The sequence below is a fragment of the Lissotriton helveticus genome, chromosome 4_2, assembly GCF_964261635.1.
Source record: "Lissotriton helveticus chromosome 4_2, aLisHel1.1, whole genome shotgun sequence".
NCBI lineage: Eukaryota > Metazoa > Chordata > Amphibia > Caudata > Salamandridae > Lissotriton > Lissotriton helveticus.
The window spans coordinates 142977835-142997360 of NC_136064.1; the positions used below are offsets into that span (position 1 = coordinate 142977835).

At 43.3% G+C, this 19526-nt stretch overlaps 1 protein-coding gene across 1 annotated transcript in view; it reads left to right on the plus strand.

Moving 5' to 3' along the window:
* LOC144751987 (vomeronasal type-2 receptor 116-like) overlaps positions 1–19526 on the plus strand; it is a 91577-nt gene that overhangs the window by 15597 nt on the left and 56454 nt on the right. The window contains exons 2-3 of the mRNA XM_078639945.1: positions 427–654; positions 11574–11697. Of these exons, the coding sequence (XP_078496071.1) occupies positions 427–654; positions 11574–11697 (352 nt within the window). The remainder of the gene's footprint in view (positions 1–426; positions 655–11573; positions 11698–19526) is intronic.

Below are 19526 nucleotides of genomic sequence, written 5' to 3' on the forward strand. Positions count from 1 at the left end.
CACGGATCAGAACCGATGCATCCCCTTTTCTGTACCCGCATTCTTGCCATGTAGAGGACAGACTCGGATTAGACCTCTGATCTGTCTGGTGGATGGAGGTGAGTTGAAGTTGGATGACTAGAGTCACTATGCATAGTGTTGATCATTGTGAAACCAAATCAGTAACTAAGCAGGGAAGCAGAAACAATTTCACACCTGTCAGCGTTAGGCGCATATCAGGGTGACACGTCAAGTGCGTGGACCAGTGGTCTCCTCACCACGAGGTGCAAGAATTAGTGTTCTGTGTATGTTTGGATTTCATTTGCTAATTAATATTTCTTCACAACCTCCAGCCAACTATTCCCTGCTACATACACAAATCACATTGATCAAGAAGGTGAGACAAGTGAATGTGTTCATTATTACTCCTTTTGTTTCTAATTTCAGATGCTGCACTACGTGAGGAGTGTGCGCTTTAATACCACCTCTGGAGAGGACATTTTCTTTGATGAAAATGGTGATGTGCCGGCGGTGTTTGATTTTCTAAACATCCAGATCTCACCTGAAGGCTCCATGAGGCTGGTGAAGGTGGGGACCTATGAATCCAGTGCCCCTGAAGGGAGGCAGATCAGGATAGATGACAATGTCATGATGTGGAGCACAGGAGACAACCAGGTGAGGATCTGTGAGAGAAATGGGCAGGTACTACCACCTGATGGACCAGATAGATGCAACATATGATGGTCTGGACTCTGAATTCCATGCATATTGATAAACAGATCCCGGAGTCCAGCCTTCTCCTCCATCCCTCCTAAAGTGTGGAATGTCCCGCCACTACACAGCAATGCCTCCTCCTCACTTCTTGAGTGCTGAAGAAATCTGCAGACCTGGATTTTTTAGTAACACCAGTAGGCCCTGGATGTGCCGAGACCTACACCTGCTCAATGCCTGAATACTGACCCGAGTGCTAGTACGCTCTAGAAATCTGCATAACATAACACAACATAGCATAGCATAACATACCATTACATAACATAATCTAATATAACAGATCATAGCATAACATTACATAGCATAACATAACACAACATAACATAACAGAGCATAGCATAACATAACAATATATAACATAGCATACCATAACATTACATAACATAATCTAACACAACATAACATAACAATACATAACTTAATCATAACACACCAACATAACAGAACATTAAATAGCATAGCATAACATAGCATATCATAGCATAAGATAGTATATCATAGCACAGCATAGCATAGCATAACATAGCATAACATAACATTACGTACCAACATAACATTAGATAGCATAACATAACATAACATAACATAACATACTATAACATAACATAATCTAACATAACACTACATAACATAAGTTAACATAATATAACACAACATACCATAACAAAAGATAACATTATATAACATAGCATAACATAGCATAACATACTTCTGAAGGCAATGTTCCTTTAAGTGTTGTTGTTGTGCGTGAGAGCACAATGAGCACTAGCGCCTGGGAGAGAGCAGAATACACGTCTTCCATGATAAGACACTTTTTTGCTCTTTCCTCTTCATGTAATGCGGCACAAGAACTTTACTTCCTGCGCTTCGGTGCGTTATTTATTTGTAATCTGGACCACTATCTTCTCTAGCTCCAATTATTTATTAGCCTTTCGTTAACTTTGTTGTGCGTCTTTTCTATATGCAAAAGAGGCACATCAATGTATAGAGTTGATCTCTCGAGAGGGTTGATCTCTGCAGACATGGCTAGCCATGGGGCATATCCCAATGATCTCCTGAATTAAACAAACAAGGGAATCTAATGAAAACATGGTAAGAAGACAAGCAGCCATATCAGTTGTACTTCCCATAATCTGGAACATTGGCACAAACGAGAAATAGATATCTTGCCCTTAATGGTGTTAGCGGCTAGACACCATTGTGGTGGCGGTATCGAAAGACGTGAATTGAGTGTCACTCATTTAAAGCTCACATCATGGGCCTAGATTATGCAGATGTAGGTGATGAGAATTAGAATCAACTGAAAATGGAGTCCGAATGCAACCAAAATGGATCTTCGACTCCCTGTAGAGAAGACACAGGAAGACCTTACAATCATATATGGAAAATGTTAGACCTGGCCTCCTTGGCTTGGCTCCCCCTGTCTTTTCTGATTTTGACTTCCTGTATTGTTTGACTTTGTGCTGAACTTCGATTTTTCTTGTTTCTGTACTCTGGACATTTCACCACTGCTTATCAGTGCTAAAGTGCAAGTATTCCCTGGGTAAATTGTGATTCTCATTGGTTATTCATGATTGACAAATTTAATTTAATAGTAAGTCCCTTGTAAATCTCCCTATATGTGCCCAGGGCCTGTAAATCAAATGCTACTAGTGGGCTTGCAGCACTGGTTGTGCCACCCACATGAGTAGCCATGTAAACCTGTCTCAGGCCTGACATAGCAGTGTCTGCAGTAGAGTTTTAAACTGCCATCTAAACCTGTCAAGTGGACCCACTTGCCAGCCCTAACCCTTTACTTTTTCTACATGTAAGGCACCATTAAGGTAGGCCCAAGTTAGCCCCATGGGCAGGGTGCAGTGTTTGTGAAAGGTAGGACATGTGCTGGTGTGTTTTACATGTTCTGATAGTGAAATACTGTCAATTTTGTTTTCACTATTGAAAGTATACCTCTTCAATACGTTAGCATTGGAGTTGCATTGTGACATTTTACAATTGTAACTTTAAACTGGGACGAGCTAGAGAGTTGGATGTTTAGACTCCCTGAAACTCAAAACATTAAGAAATATCTTTTAATAAAGTTGATTTTGTGTTTATATTGTGCGAACATGCCACAATTAGAAATTGGATATTTTCTTGCTTTACCATTCTGGTTCCCTGCCTGCCTGTGGAATCAACGTCTGATTTAGACTGAGAGGGGCTGTTTGCGCATTCACTATGTCACACAAAAGAGCTGAGGTGTACCCTCCATATCCTGATGGGTCTTCCTGAGCTAGAGTGGTGGGATGAGTCGTCACTGACATCTGAATAGGGCTGTGACCCTCACAATGCTGTCTCCACCACCCCGGAGTGTGTATGGAGCCAAGCCCAAGCTAGGGAAGGCACTCACTTCTAAACTACAATGACTTGTGTTTCAAAGTATACCTACTTCTAAGGCAAAAGGGATATTGGACCTAAAACCCAAGACTCTTAAAACACTTCTGGATCGAGAGGAACCCGAGCCAATGAGAAGAGCTTGAGAATTGGGAGGAGGAGTACTGCCCCTTTGACGTGTGTTGCTTTGCTGAGTTGGCCTACTGTTACTGCTTCTGCTTTGGAAAGGAAAAGGACTGGACTTTGCTCTGTATCCTGCTTGTGAATATCCCTTAAGGGGGTGTGTGTGTTTGCCTCCTTTTCAGAAGTGAATGAATGAATGAATACGCTCTTTTATAGCGCATGGCTACCCTGAGGCATCCCAGCACTGTTAGACCAAAAGACAGGGTGGAGACAGTCAGTGGAACAGATGTGTCTTTAATCGCTTACTGAAGGCCAGATGATTAATTTCAAGCTTGATGTTATCTGGGAGTTTGTTCCACCACTTGGCTGCTTGGAAGGAGAACTGGCGGATGCCCATGCGGGCTCGCTTCACCCTTGGTACTACCAACAGATTACGCTGATTAGATCTTAATGATCTAAGGGACTGGTGTCAACGGAACAAGGGCTGAAGAATGATAGGGCCGGTGTTGAAGATTGATTTATGTGCCATGCACAAAGATTTGAACAAAATTCTTTTGTGTATCGGCAGCCAGTGGAGGAACCGAAGTGAGGCCTTCGCCAAACTGTGTCTGGGTACCTTCAGGAGCAGCCGGGCTGCGCAGTTCTGCACGGTTTGCAGTATGTGAATGGACCCTGCTGGAGCCCCGAGGTAGACAGCATTTGCATAATCCAGCCACGAAAGAATCAACGACTGGACCAGCAAGCGTCTGGCCTCAAGGGGAAGAAGACTCAAGACCTTCCTAAGTACCTTCAGTAGTCCATAGCAGGTCGCCGCAACCTTCTTAGCCTGGACTTGAAATCCCAGAGAGGAAACAATCCACACCCCCAGGCTCTCTATCTGGTTCTTTGGAGTGAGGGGAGGGCCCAGGCAGTTAGGCCACCATGTGTCGAGGTTGATGGGGGCTTTGTAACCCAGGAGCTTGATGTCAGTTTTGGCCCCAATTAGTTTTAGAAATGAGGAGGTCATCCAATCCAGAACCTTGGTAAGACATGAGGTCAGGTTGGTAATCCCCTGGTCTATAGCGTCATTCCTTGCTAAGGAGACGACCAACTGAGTATCATCAGCGTAGGTGATGAGCTGAATTCCCCAGGGAAGCACCACCTCAGCCAGTGGTCTCATGTAGATGTTAAACATGGTGGGGCTAAGTGAGGATCCCTGGGGAACGCTGTGATCCAGTTGAAGTTGGTCGGATAACGTCTCCTCCTCAAAAACTGAGAAAGATCTCTCTGCCAGAAAGGACTGGAGCCATTTGAGAGCCATTCCAGCGACCCCTGCAAGGCGGATACGGTGGAGCAGGAGGGCATGGTTAACCGTGTCGAAGGCTGCGCTGAGGTCCAACCGGACCACCGCAGCGCAGCCTCCGGCATCCACAATACTCCTTGTTGCCTCCACCACCACCACCAACGTGGTCTCTGTCCCCTGCTTGGCTCTGAATCCTGTCTGGGAGCAGTGAAGGGCTCCTGTGGTCTCCACAAATAATCACAGTACCTGATTGACATATTTTTCTGCTATTTTACTGAGCCCAGGTTGCAACGAGATGGGCCTGTAATTGGCTAAGTCTTCGGGATCCAAATTGTTTTTTTTTTTAAAAGGGCCATGACTTTCGCCAACTTCCAAAACGGGGGCACCACTCCCGACTTCAATGACAAATTGATGACATGCATTATAATAGGACACACCGTCTCCGACACCTGTTTAAGAGCAGCCGGGGGCGCCGCATCCAAAGGGGAGCCCAATTTAAGATTACCAAGTAGCCTTTCCGTAGTGGGCAAGTCAAGCAACGGGAAGGCTTCGAGGCATCCAGCGGAGTCTGGTCCAACCTTCTCGTGATTCCAGACCGCGCTCTCAGTAATGCCAGATACCAGAGTGATTGGCGCAAAGCCAGAGTAAATGTTGGTCAACTTGGCAGCGAAGAAAGCGGCCAGATCATCACAGCGTTTCTGTGGATGAGGTAAGGCTCTGGTGGCCACGGGTTGGGTGACCAGAGATTGAAATATTTTAAAGATTTCTCTGGGCCTGTTGGAAGCTTCCGAGATTTTTTCTTGGAAGTAGATCGATTGTGCAGATTGTAATTGTTTTTTATATAATCTGACCGTTAATCTGTATTCATTTTTTGCGTCGATTGCGTAATCTTTCCTCCATTTCCTTTCCGCCTTTTTACAGCGTTGTTTGAGCTGCTTAAGATCCCCGGAATACCATGGTTTTTTGTTTGGGCCCTCCCGGTGGCGGACCACTTTTTTGGGAAGGATGGAGTCTAATGTGGAGTGTAACCACTTATTGAAGGCCTTATTAGCAATGACGGGATTATCATGAGGAACCGGCAGGGACTTCTTCAGGGCAGTCTCCCAGTACTCCACCGATAATCTCAACCAGGTCCGGCTCAGCTTCTTGGACAAGGTGACTATGTGGTTTTGGTCCGATGGAGACCAAATGAAGAAGAGCAGGGCGTGGTCAGACCAAGGAACGAAGCTGGGCTGGTCACTTATAATATTACTAAGATTTGTGAAGAGCTGATCTAATAAGTGTCCTGCTGCATGCGTAGAGCCTGACACGATTTGTTCTAGTTGTACAACCCCCAAGGTGTCCAGCAAACACTGCAATGAAGAGGCTTCTACCTCATCGAGTTGTATATTGAGTTCACCCAGGATGGAAAAATTAGAAGTATTGCTGATAGAGAGAGTGATCTTATGCAGGAGGTTATTGCAGAAACCATGACATGATGGTCTCCAGGTGGCCTATAAAAAAGAATACCTGAGAAAGTACAGGTAGGAGAGTAGGCGATGGAGAAGCCTAAATTCTCACAGTCCAGGAGAGGGCCCTCCGAGGTTCTACAGACAAAAGAGTTCTTAAAGATAATGGCCACTCTTCCTCCACGTCCGGTTTGACGGTCATACCTACAGATTGAATGCCTAGGAGGTAGAGCCCGGACTATGTCTGGGTCTGATGCCTCGGTTAGCCACGTCTCTGTCAAAAAAAGGGCATCTAGGTTTGGGCCCTCCAAAAGCAGGCGAATTTCCACCAAGTGCCTCGGGAGGGACCGGCAATTTAGTAGGGCGAAAGAGTATGATTATATTTTGCAGGTCGCTGGCCCTATATGATTACACAGTGGACATGGTGCCCTTACCTCCTCTAAAGGATCCCAGCCGAGACAGCAGACGGTCGCGCTACATCGCAGTGCCCGCAACTGTTCCCCGCTATAACATAGTAATTGTGGCAAAGGGGGTCTCAAAATCAGTGCCCCTGGCCACGTCCTGGCCCGGCCTGGCACGGACGGGCACAGACGGGCTTTCCTTAGGCACTCCTTTGGCACGGGAAGGCGCGCCCGCTACTGTGTACACTGCGCGTAGAGGGACCGTCTGATTTTGAGTGCTTGAGCGCATCGTATCAGGCGCCTCTTGCCAACCACTAGAGCAGCAACCTGCTCCACCCAAGATGGCCACCAAAGTAGTCGCCCCTCTAAGCCCCGAACTAAGTTCAGCTCCTACTCGGCTGAAAGGTGAACAAAATGGGTCCCTAATGGGGCAAAACTAAAGGTGGGCCTAAGCCTTAATTGTTGCAGATGCAGAGAGGAAACATCCTTGTTGTCTAAAGCAGACTCCTGCACTGTGCTTCTTCTTGTTCAGCTGATCACCCAAAAAAATACTCATTACTAAAAAAAAGACAAACACAGCTGTCATAGTGGAAGAGAAGAGGGTGGTTTAGAAATGAGATGCAAGCGCAAACCAAACCCTTTGTAAATCTGAGCCGATGCATCTCTTCTTCACATGTGACATTAATTATCAGCTGCTCCTTATCATGCGAGGTGCCTTTCATCTTTGCAGATGGCATCTGTTCCATTTGAAATATTAAGTATACAAGTGCCATATGCATAACGTTGATAACTTCTGTTATTATATTTTACAAAGATTATACCATTAGGCCACATTGCATAACAAGACTTACATTTGGGAATAATTCTTAACACAAGGCCCAGGGAAAGAATGTGATTGGCACAAACGTGAGCGGCATCTTCATATTATGTGTGGCAGTTCCTTAACGCAGATGGTCAACAAACATGTCAGATAGTTTTTTTATGTCTCATCTGTAGTATGTGTCCTGCGTAAGAGGACACTGTGTTTTATTAGAATGTCTGGTCTGGTTCAGAGGGTCATATAGTATAGGAACTGAAATACCATATACAAGTCTGCCTTCTTATTCAAGTGGACCACTGCCTGCCATGGATGTGTGAACATGATGGCAGCGATGGTCAGGCCAAAACGCCAGTGGTTGCATCATCTTGGTGTCCAGCTTCAACACTGAAGGGTTGATGAGGAATCCTAGAATGTTGCTTAATTGTCATGCAGTAAATTTTAATGGTATATCCAGAATTTCAGGAGTACCTGAACGGGGCTTTATGTTTTGATCTGTTATTCACGGTAAATAGGTTTATCATGAGTATGAAGGAGAACACTTAAAACACATCTGTTCCTAACAGCTGTCCTATATGCCTTCCTAAAGCTCTGTTTTGATGCACATTAGGTGAACCATGCGCAGAGATACCCCTACGGGGGTCGAGTCCTGCGCTATACAAGCACCTAAATAAAATAAATAAATAAGGAGCTGAAATGGGCCAACAGAGCATTCAAGCGCATTCTCTTATCCATAACATGTAAGGTGGGAAACAGTTTTTCAAACATCTGACTCTTTCACTGGCCCCAAGCCATGTGTGTAAGAAAGTGGCTCTGTATATACTGGCCAAAAGTAAGGTACAGTGTGCACAGAGTCCACAGTCCCCAGAGGTTTCGAAGGCCCTCTGCGCCCTAGAGATGATTGGAGGGGGGGAATTATCCTCCTCCTCTATTACCGCTTCCCCTTCTGACTGGTCATCACCATGTTCAGAGGGGTGGCCTTTAGCATACTCAGACGGGAGCTCCTGGAGCCCTTGTTTGTTTGGATGCAGGCTCATTTTTATATTTTTAATTTTGCAGAAGGACCTCAATTCCTTGAAATACAAATGTAAGTAAGGTGTGAGGTTGAGCTCCTCAACCAGGTCCATGGTGTTATCTTCACTAAGAGCTCGGTTCTGTTGAGATATTCTAAAGTGACAGTTCTAACCCTCTACCCTTGACTATAGGGAATTTTATATTTTTCTAAAATTCTAATGGAACTTTAGCAAGGCCCTGGCAAGACTTTTAGTATTTTGGAAAAACCAATTTCAGAATTCTAAAGATAATTTCTGAGTTCTGTTGTTGTGTGATCAAATGGTAACCAACTAGAGCAACAAATGCAAGTTTGTATCCCACCGCTGATCCAATGTAAGAAAGTGGCTCTGTATAGACTGGACCAAAGTAAGGTACAGTGTGCACAGAGTCCACAGTCCCCAGAAGTCTGTCAGAGGCTAAAGTTAGATATAACCTTACTCTATAAAGTGGTAGCTTGGTCGAGCAGTAAGGCAGTATCAGGGGACAGTGCAAATCATTTGTTGTACACACTCAGTCAGTAAATGGTCTCACACACTCAAGAACACTGAACTCAAGGCCAATTGTTTTGTATCAAAAGATATAGTTGTTTTATTTTAGAAACAACAAGGTATCAAAATATACTTTCTCAGAATGAGTTACTTTAGTTAAACACTTTTCAAATAGACTTTTTGTTTACAATAGTTACAGTGGTTGCAATGGGCAACACAAATTCAAACACAATGCAACATTGAGCTCAATGTGAATTTCTAGTTAAATGCAATTAATTACTTTGTAGATTACTTTTCTAACCACAGGACTGGGTCCTAGATTTAGTCCTGGGACATTTCCTGTAAACAATTATGTAAAAGCGTATTGGTTACAGTAGTAATTTTTAAGGAATATTCAGGCACAGGCAGCAAAGGAAAAACCGGTCGTAAATGGGCAGATTCTCACAGTCTGTCCCTTTGCAATGGGTATTTTTGCATTTGGGATGCATCATCCAATCCAAATCTCAAATTCATTCCTATGTGTCTGGAGACCCATGGGAATGAATTGGACAGCATTCCTTAATTGCGACTAGCAATTTGCAAGTCGCAATTAAGAAAGGTGTAGTAATAGCTATTTTTATAGCGATTCCTACATGCATTGGCTTTTGCAATTCCTTAATTGCGATTCCTTAAAAATCGCAATCAAGGAATCGCAAAAGCCTAAGCTGATGCATGTGCCAGATTATTGTTTTTTAACCCGTTGCATGCTCATGACGAGCTCAGCTCGTCATGAGGCATGGTTGAGCTGCATTCATGACGAGCTGAGCTCGTCATGACCGTTGGAACGTTAGCACGCGGGGATAATTTCCCCGCTGTGCTGAACGTTCCAAAACGGGTGTGGTCGTGACAAGCTCAGCTCGTCATGAGTGCAGCTCCACTGTGCGTCATGACGAGCTGAGCTCATCACAAGCATGGTGGCACCGTGCGCGGCCACCCCCCACACAGCTGGTGAAAACGCCCCGCAGCAAAGGGGTTAAAAGTTGAAACTTAGAAACTTTTACCAATGTTATCATATGGGTGGAAATTCACTTAGCAGGTAAGTAGTCTTATGATTACTTTTTCTTACTCAGGGTTTTAGTTTCAACACAGTTCTAGGGAAGGAACATAGGCCCTGGGCACCTGATTGGCAGGAGCCCAGGGCACACTCAGTCAAAGTACATCAGCAATTCAGCAAAAAGTGGTGGCATACCATGCAAGAAAGATGGCACTTTCTCACAATGTATTCTTGCCAAATATATAATAATTTGTTCTAATGTGATTTTGTCTGATCCAGTAGTATCATAAATAAAGAGTACCCCATCGAGTGTCTGAGAGGAATCAGTGATTATGTTTAACCCATTCCCAGTGGGGGTAATTTCCCCGTGGTGCAGGGCGGAGGAGCCGCTCGTGGTGCGGTGGTGCTATTGACGAGTCCAGCTCGTCATGCTGCCCATCATGACTCCGCTCACTCCAATAAAACACCCGCACAGGTGTGGAATTTACCGAGCGGGGGAGTGCTGCAGCCGTTATGACGAGCCCAGCTCGTCATGAGCACAGCTCCACTGTGCCTCATGATGAGCTGGGCTCGTCATAAGCATAGATGGGGTTAAAGTAGGGAGAGGTGAAACCAGGTAACCAGGTGCAAGGTATGAAATAATGCCTGAAATACATGAGTAACATCCAGAGGGATTAGTCCCTCTACTAATCCAGACTCCAGATAGAGTAGGGATGTAGGCCAGGCACAGCTGGACAAGACCGTTCAAATTTACTTCATTGATTATTTGCAGCCAATGCTGTCCACACAGCGTAAAAGCAGCCAGGCCACCCCTGGGTAGGTCCAGGCTTAATGCTGCCTGTATCCTACAGCAGCAGGGAGTTATCAAGGGACTCCTGTGGAGCACACATCAAGGGTGGTCTTTCAAGGGTATCCAGATGTGTAATGTGTGCCATGAGGATCAGAATAGATGCAAATATACCATTTACCAGCAACCCTAAGAGATTTGAAGTCATAAAATGTAATTTTACTGAATTGCATGAATTTCTCATATATTAGGATGTGATGATGGCATACACCAGTGCTTAATTTGTAAAATAATAAGTGCCAGGCCTAAACGTTTGCTCAGCTGGGGCTAAATACCAAGGCTGCATAGTCTTCATTCCCAGTCATATATCTTTCATCCATGACCAGACACTCCTCACCCCTGAATGTCCCTCCTGTGTGTTCCTCTGCACCCCTGATTTCTCCCTTTGTCATTCTTTTACTGTATTTCTCTTCTTCCTTCATTCCCTCTTTTGTGTTTTTCTCTCTGCTTTTCTGGGTCAAAATATGGTGAAGAATAACACAGGCTGGTGCCGGGAGGTGCACCAGCATCAATCGGTTCAAATTAAGCCCTGACACAGGTTGTTCTAAAGATGACAGCAACTCCCACAGTGACACTGATATTGCCTGTGTATTTCCCTTCTTCAGTCCATGCTTGTTATAGAGGTTTATATTGGCCTTAGGTCTTATGTTTTCAACACCCAACTTTGCATTCTCAAGCTTTCTAAAGTGTCATATTCCAGGGTGTTCCCATCCATTGACTCAAGTTGACTCTGAGTGTAAGCCCCTTCAACCCAGGGTAATATGTGTAGACAGTGGGCTTCAGGATGGTTTTGATAGCTGTGGTGTGGTATGGAATAGTATGATATGCTTTGGTATGGCATGGTTCAGTACCCTATGGTATCCTTATTTACCACCAAGCCATAAGTCCCTCTCTGTGATTTATTTTTTATCTCAAAAGTTATGGTTTCCATTTCTCACTCTGTATCTGTTCTTTTCCACAGGCTCCCAGTTCCTTCTGCAGTGAGAGCTGCCTCCCTGGGTTTAGACAGTCTGTGAGGAAAGGATGGCCTGTCTGCTGCTTTGACTGTGTTCCCTGCTCTGCTGGTGAGATTTCAAATGAGACAGGTGAGTATCCTGTGACTCTGATGGGGATACATCACTTGTGCTACTAGAAGTGGGACGTGGTCATGTTTGGAAAAGCACAAGACCAAGGACTGCATTTCAGTGACTCAAGCAGGCCCACATTGGTAATGTTACTCTTTGTCAGAATATCATATCTATGGAATGATTTACCTTGTGAAACATTTTTAAAATGCCCTCATGTCCTAGAGCTCTTCCCCCTCACCCCGGGGAGTTCACGGACCACTTTAGCCACTTTGGAGTCAGTGGAATAAATGATTATCTAATCATGGAACAGCACCCTGTTTGTTCTGCCATCACTCATACAGTACAAGGAGTACCATGAATGTCATGTATTCTGGACAAGGTACCAAAGAACTAATAGGAAAGCTTAGCTTGGCACAGAGACGTTTTAAGGCATGAGCAAAGTGGCCTCTTGGCCAGCATCCCAGCCTTTCAAGGGGCCCCTGAGAGAGCCAGCTATATTCTACAGAGTTTTGCCCCAGTGACCTTGAATAATTTGTAAACATATTGTTTTGAATACTGTTTTCCTTCAACTTATTTTCAATGGGGGTGATGTGTGAGTTTTTATTACAAGCATTTTGGAGAGAACAGTTGTGTTTATGTTTCATGCAACATCTGGATTAAAACAGGACCTCTCATATAAGAAATTAGAGGGTGTCTCGGAGATTATTTATAGTACTGTTAGTGAGCTGCTGCTGTGTTGCAATATTTAAAACTACTGTCACTATCCCCAAATATTAGATATAAACACATTTGGAATGGAGGAGTGCACCTGTGCACCGGCAGTGACCTGGCCAAAGAGGGCATCAAAGAGCAGAAATTGGAACATAAATTCAAAGCCGTTCCCGAACAGAAGCTCTCAAAATAAGCTCGGACCCGGGCCCCCAAAATACTAAAGATGTCCCTGACTTGGCACTTGGCATTGATGGATCATATGGAACACATGCTGTGCATGAACAGACCTCAGAGCTTTGACACAGAGTTGAAGTTCATATTTATTTATTTACTTATATTTTTATGTGTGTATTTATTTAGCACTTTTATAAGGAGTGTATCAGGCCTAAGGGTGTCAGACCTCTTTGCACAAGAATAGCAACATCACATATGAATGTATAGTTGATCGTATGACACGATGCATGTATATTCATAACAACATGTGTGCAGAGGGATAACACATTGGGAAAGTGCCTTGTTAGCATTATTCAAGACATTCACTCAAGTCAGTGATGAGAATTTGAGGCTGCCCCTGAAGTGTTGGCTATACTTCTCAGGGGCAGTCCAATCTTACTGACGAAGATAGCCTTCTTTGCAGTGTAGCATGTGAGGCCCCTCACCCCTAGTATAAAGAGTGTGTCCCTCCCCATTGCAGGCATGAACCTCCATAGACCACCACCTCAACACTCCTCTGGGACCTGGTGGACTCTTAGAACCACTTCAGAAGCTGCAAACACTTATCCATATAGCTGGGCACAAGGTCTTTGGGTAGCAGGTACTGTAAATATGCTGCTGCCATTACTGCTGGACTCCAACTGAAGTGCTCTGCTGTCCAGCTCTCCAAGGCTCAGTTCATGGGATTTCTTCTTCTCCTCAAGAGCCATCCACCTTTCTTCTAGCACTTGTCCATTCTCCAATATTAGTTTGGTAAGCTTTTGTTACTGCTCAAACTTGACAAGCTTTAGTTTGAGTATTCTCTCCTTTCGCCTGTCCTCTAGCTTCTCTGGGGTCAGGTTCTTTGATCAGACCCTGAGTGAAATAACCACAGCTTATGGCAACTAATTGGCCTTCTCCACAGGAAGTCCTATTTCCTCCTCAATCTCTTGTTCCTTATCTGCAACATTAGCCCCTGTATTATGCACCTCTGCCCAGGATCTCACAGTTTTCTCCAGTTCCACTTTCCGTGTACATACTTGAAATTACTTGTAAAACTCCTAAAGCTGGACCACAGTTTAGGATTCTGACTTGGCCGGCTCAAAATCAATTACTGCAGGTGCAGGTGCTGCTTCTCCAGAGAGAGACATGGTTAAGCTCAAAAATCAAAAAGGTAATTTGGGAGAGTTAGAAAGGGTATGAATTGGTCTTAGTATAGAGTTTTATTAAACAATGTTTACCATATGCTATTGCACAAAACACAAGTCCTATCCTCAGAACTGATCACCAATTTTGGAAATGGGGTCTCTAGTTGGCAAGCAAGGAGCACCTCTCTATTCAGGGTAAGCTTGATACACACTAACGGAAAACCTGTGTTCACCCTCTGATCGCTTGGCATGAAGTAGGCAGGCTTATCTAGAGAGGCAATGTGTGAAGTATTTATTTAACACACACGCAAACACTGACACTATGAAAAAACTCGAAACACGTTAAAAGCAATAGAGAATATTTTAATAAATAAATCAACATCAAAAGGTCAGAAATCCAATAATTAAAAGTCAATGTTATTAATATTTAAATAATAAAAGGAGTTCTATTGCTTAGAAGCCTTAAGCGTCAATGGGGGCAATCTGGTCACATTGGACCATGGCAAATTCAACAGTTCAGGCCAACCATGATGGAGCACAGGCCGGGGACATGAGCCATGCAGGCCCAGTGAAGAGAGTGCCTTGATATTGGTTGCAACAGCAAGGTGTGGGATGCAGACTAGTGTTGCATCAATCTTGAACACAAGGTGGAAGGCACACCAGTGCTGTAGTCCCACTTTTAACATTTAATTTACAGGCCCTAGGTATATTGTCTACCACTTTCTAAGTAAAGTGAATATGCCAATTGGGTATCCACCAATGTTACCATGTTTTTGTAAGGGCAAAACACAAGGATTTTAGCACTGGTTATCAGTGGCAAAGTGCTCAGAAACCTAAGACCAACAAATGAGTCAGATAATAGAGAAGGTAAGCAGGCAAATAGTTTGGGTACTCTAAGGCTGACAGGTGCAACATATGCTATACATCCAGGGCCTGTAAATTAAATGTTACCAGGGGGCTTGCCACACTTATTGTACCACCCACTTACGTAGCACATTAAAACATGTAAATGTAAATGTAGTTGAGCTTATATAGCGCACAGCTACCCGCAAAGCAGGTGTCCCGGCGCTTGCTTAGGGAACCCTTCCTGATATTCCCCTGTGAGATAGCAGGGTATCCACAAGGTGAAAGTCAGGCATCCCGCCGCGAGGGGCCGTTGTGGAGATTAAGCAAGCTGTTGCCCAGAGTCGCAGAGTGTGAACCCGTGAGTCAAGGAGGCACCGGGGTGAGAATTATCGAGTCCGTGGAATATTTTAGCCCAAGACCCGCCGGGGCGGGGAATTGAACCCTGGTCCAGGACGGATCTCAGATTCCGGGTCTGCTGCCTCTAACCCCTGAGCCACACTTCTCCACATATCCACAGGCCTGCCATTGCGGCCTGAATTCAGTATTATACTGCCATGTCAACTTGACAATTAAACCCCCTTTCTAAGCAATAAACTCTGATTTTTATTGCTTGTATCTCACACCTAAGGTAGGTACTATGTAGCCCGTAGGGCAGGGTTCTGTGTAATTAAAAGAAGAGGCATGTACTTTTAATGTCCTGGTAATGGAAACTCCTTAATTAATTTTCACTACTGTGAGGTCTACCCCTCACATAAAATTAAATTGAAGATTCCTTATTACACCAATAAGTTGCATTTCCTAACTGGGACAAAGTATATATGTCATGTTTCATACCTATGAACTTGGTATGATAAACTTTCTTTAATGGTAATGTAGAGTTTTCATTACCATTTTTCAAAATGCCACTTTTAGAAAGTTGCCATTTTCCTGCCCTTAGCCCTTTTGTACCTGTATTCTGGCCAGGGTTACATGACTGGGTGTACCTGACCATTAAACTTTGTGAATTCCTCCCAGGCAGTTAAAACATAGAGGGATTAGGTATGCCTGAGTGGGCCATCTGCTAGCAGGATTGGGGGGGAGAGGTGAGCAATGCATAGTCTGACTTACACTTGAATAGCCCGTGCTCTGACACTACACAAAGGGGCAAGCTACCCTTTGTTGTTACTGCAGCCAGGTTGAAGCCGGGGCAGGGGAATCAGGAGATTTTATGCACTTAAGAGAACCTTTCCAGAAGCTTTCTCACCTTCCAGAAGAAGGACACCAGAGTATACAAATAGTACCTTCAGACCCACTCTTTAGATCAGTACTTGACCAAAGGAACAACTCTCAGAGGACTGCCTGCTGCTCTTACCTGCTGTGCACTCTTCCTTAATGTCATATATATATAAATATATATATATATATATATATATATATATATATATATATATATTTTCACTGATGAAACAAAGGTTAGAGGGACATTATAGTTATCATACAAAACCATTGAAATTCAGCAGTTATTGTTACCTGAGCTAACTATAAAGTACACCCCTGCAATGGACTGCTTAGTACCCCACATATAACATCTCAAATGATATCACTGATGAATCTCTGATCTATATGTTCCACCCTCAATGCACGAACTATTGATGGGAAAGGAGGCCGTGGGGGCACTGCTGAGAAAAACTAGCCATAGATTGTTTTAAAAATCCCGGTATAAGGAGGCGCTTAGCGCCTGGGATCTGTGGAAAAATCTGCAGAAATTGCTTCATATCCCGAAGATCAATATGCATACCCCGCTGTGGAACCAAACTTGAGTATGGATGAGGCCTGGAAAGGCTGGGAGCAGCTGGGCATCCGGACGGTGGGTGACGTGATGCTGAATGGTAGCATTATGAGTTTTAACTGGCTACAGGAGAAGTATGGACTGTCCAGCGGCCAAATCTTTAAGTATCACCAGGTTTCACAAACACTCAAAATTGTTATCTCGGATATCGTCCCCGGTCCTTATTGCCCTGTGCTGGGATATTTGTTAAGAGGAGGCGATAGGATTAGTAGTATATATCAAGTTCTGATAGAAAGATCGCCCGACGATCTTGAGAAGCACGAGGTTGCCTGGGCAGTCAGACTTCAAGATCCGGATACCGATCTTGATAAAGCTTTGGGTTTGGATAAGCAGGTACTACGGTTCTCAAACCTGAAGGTTCAGCATTTCAAAACACTCTTTAATTTGTACTACACACCATCCAAGTTACACGATTGGGGTATGAGGATCGATAGTAACTGCCCCAGGTGCCAGAAAGGCCCTGGAGATCTTTTACATATGTTTTTTTATTGCGAGAAGCTTAGCCTGATAAAAACTGAGATCAAGAAATTTTTGGAGGGGCTGCTAGGCTTAAAGATCAGCCTATCCCCGACGGTGATGATCCTTGGGAGCGAAAATAAAACGGCTCTTATGAATAAAGAAACAGAGGCCTTTATTTTTCTGGACGTCGCCGTATTACGTATTTTACTTTCAGCCGCTTGGAAGGATCCAAATGCTCCAACCTTACAAATGTGGCTGACCAGGCTTCTTGGTATTCATAATATCGAATCCACTCTATATCTCCACAAGGGTAATAAAAAGCGTGATTTTGGTAATAAGATATGGGCCCCCCTAAACAATTGGAGGGAGGGGTAGTTATAATTAACTGGGGTTGGAGCCCCTTTTAGATATATTTATATGTATGTGCAAACACCTATTTATATGTATATTTAATGTATGGATTTTATCTATGTAGCTTCTCTGCTTATCGAAGTATATTATCAGATAATGTATTTCTGCTAGGATTTTTGTTGTAAAAAAAAAATTCTATGTTGTATCTGTTTTGTTCCAATAAATTCTCAATAAAAAAAATCCCCCCAAAAAATCAGGTTTGTTACAAATGGTATCACTTATTAGTAGTACAAAAAGAATAGTATTTACCTTATGCAGCATCTTAGTAATTATTTTAAGTCAAGTCAAGTCAAAATTTAAGTTTATTTATATCATTGATCTTTAAACCACCAAGAATACACATTTATTTTAAAATTCTTAAAATAATGACTAAAACCGCATATCGTTTCCATAAGTACTATGAGGTTCCGTATCCTCCATCATAGTTATATTAAAAACAATTTCATACAACAAATAAAACACATTCAAACATCCTACAGGTGGATGTATGACATTACAATGCAGGCTATTACAACACCTGCCTTTACAACACGATTTTTACATCGTATACCATTACAGCGCATAGCGCTTTTGGGTGTTGGATAGTGAATAGTTTAATTTACTATTCCAACTCCAGTCCCCGTGGACACTAGGGAAGGTTATTGGATAGTAAATTAACCTATTCCCTACCCTAGAGCGCCCCCCAGCGCAATGCGTTGTAATAGTTTGCGTTGTAATGACCGCGTTGTAATGGTAGTGCGTTGTAAAAGTTTCGTTGTAAGTGATGTTTACCCCTACGGGTAGATCGATTTCACTAAAACCTGTTTTAAAATATTAAAAGATTAAAACGTAATTCTCTATTCCTCGTTACTCGATCTGATCCTCTATTTCCTATTCCATGAACAACTTTTTAACAGCCTGGATAAACTTTGCCACCGCAATGGCGATATCAAGTTGATACATATCTGTGAGGAGCTCAATTGCTTAGTATGTATTTAAGTCTCTGAAACTTTTATGAAACATACTCACCATTTTGAGTGATGTTATCAGTGATGTCACTGACCATGTTATGAGTGATGTAATCTGTGAGGTCATAAGCAGTGCATTGCGGGCGCGAGTAATAGTTAGCTTAGGTCATTATAACTGCTGAATTTCACTGGTTTTGTACAAGTGAAACGTGAACCTAATTAAAACATCCCTCTATCTTTTGTTTTTTTCAGTGGATTTCTAAGGTGTTTTAATTGTCTTTCTTAACTATAACATCCCTGTACCCTTTGTTTTTTTATTGAATTTGTATGGTTGTGGGTGTGTGAGAATCTGAGTGGGTTCACGAGTACGTAAGTGGGTATTCGTGAGCATAAAAAACACAATGGGGTGTTGGAGAGAACCTCACCAACTCTATGAGTGCCACACTTCATCATTGGTTTTCATTCTGGTCATATGTGCCAGGATGAGCACAACCTTGGTTGAGGGAGCATTTTGAATAAAGACAACCACATTTTAATTTATTTTTTGTGTTCCATGTCTGATTAATAAATTAATTAGACGTGGATGACTTTCTGTACAATTATCCATTCATCCCCATATTAGTTTCAGCTCTTATTTAAGGCAACTAATGTTCCAACTTTTTTTTGTCAGGGCAAAGGGTAAACCTTATTGTTTATTTGATTAATACAGTCATAAACCTAACAGTTTGGTTGGTTTGTGGGAGTAAGTATCAAACATGCTGTCTTTCTAAGTTTGAAAGACTAGTTGCACCTGGTAATGCCTGCCAATGACAAAAATGTATACATTATTTCATTATATGGCCACTCATTTAATTTGCACCATTCTTATATCCTGTGTACGAGGTGTGCAACACTGAAGCCGTTGAAAGCACATGACACAAACTTACAACACAGCATGCAATACAAGTGATGGGACCTTAGGAAAGTTCCTAATTTTGCAAGGTAAGCCTCCACTTTGGACATGGTGCTCATGTGATTTGCTAACCATGTTCCCAGCCTCAGATCACTTTCCTAAAACTGTACCAGGATTGGCACAACTTCAGTTACCACTATAAATCCCTAGCGAATGGTATCCCTTGTACCTAGAGCATGTGTACTAAAAAGGGTCCTCTGAGGCTGCAGCACTGGTTGTGCCACCCCAGGGACTCCTCAATAAGGACCTTTTTGCTGTTATAGCTCTGGCTCTGATTCACATCATCTCTTATCGTCCCTTGTCCCCGCCGAGGCCCTCTATGAAAATGTTGTATCTTAACGTCCACTCTCTGG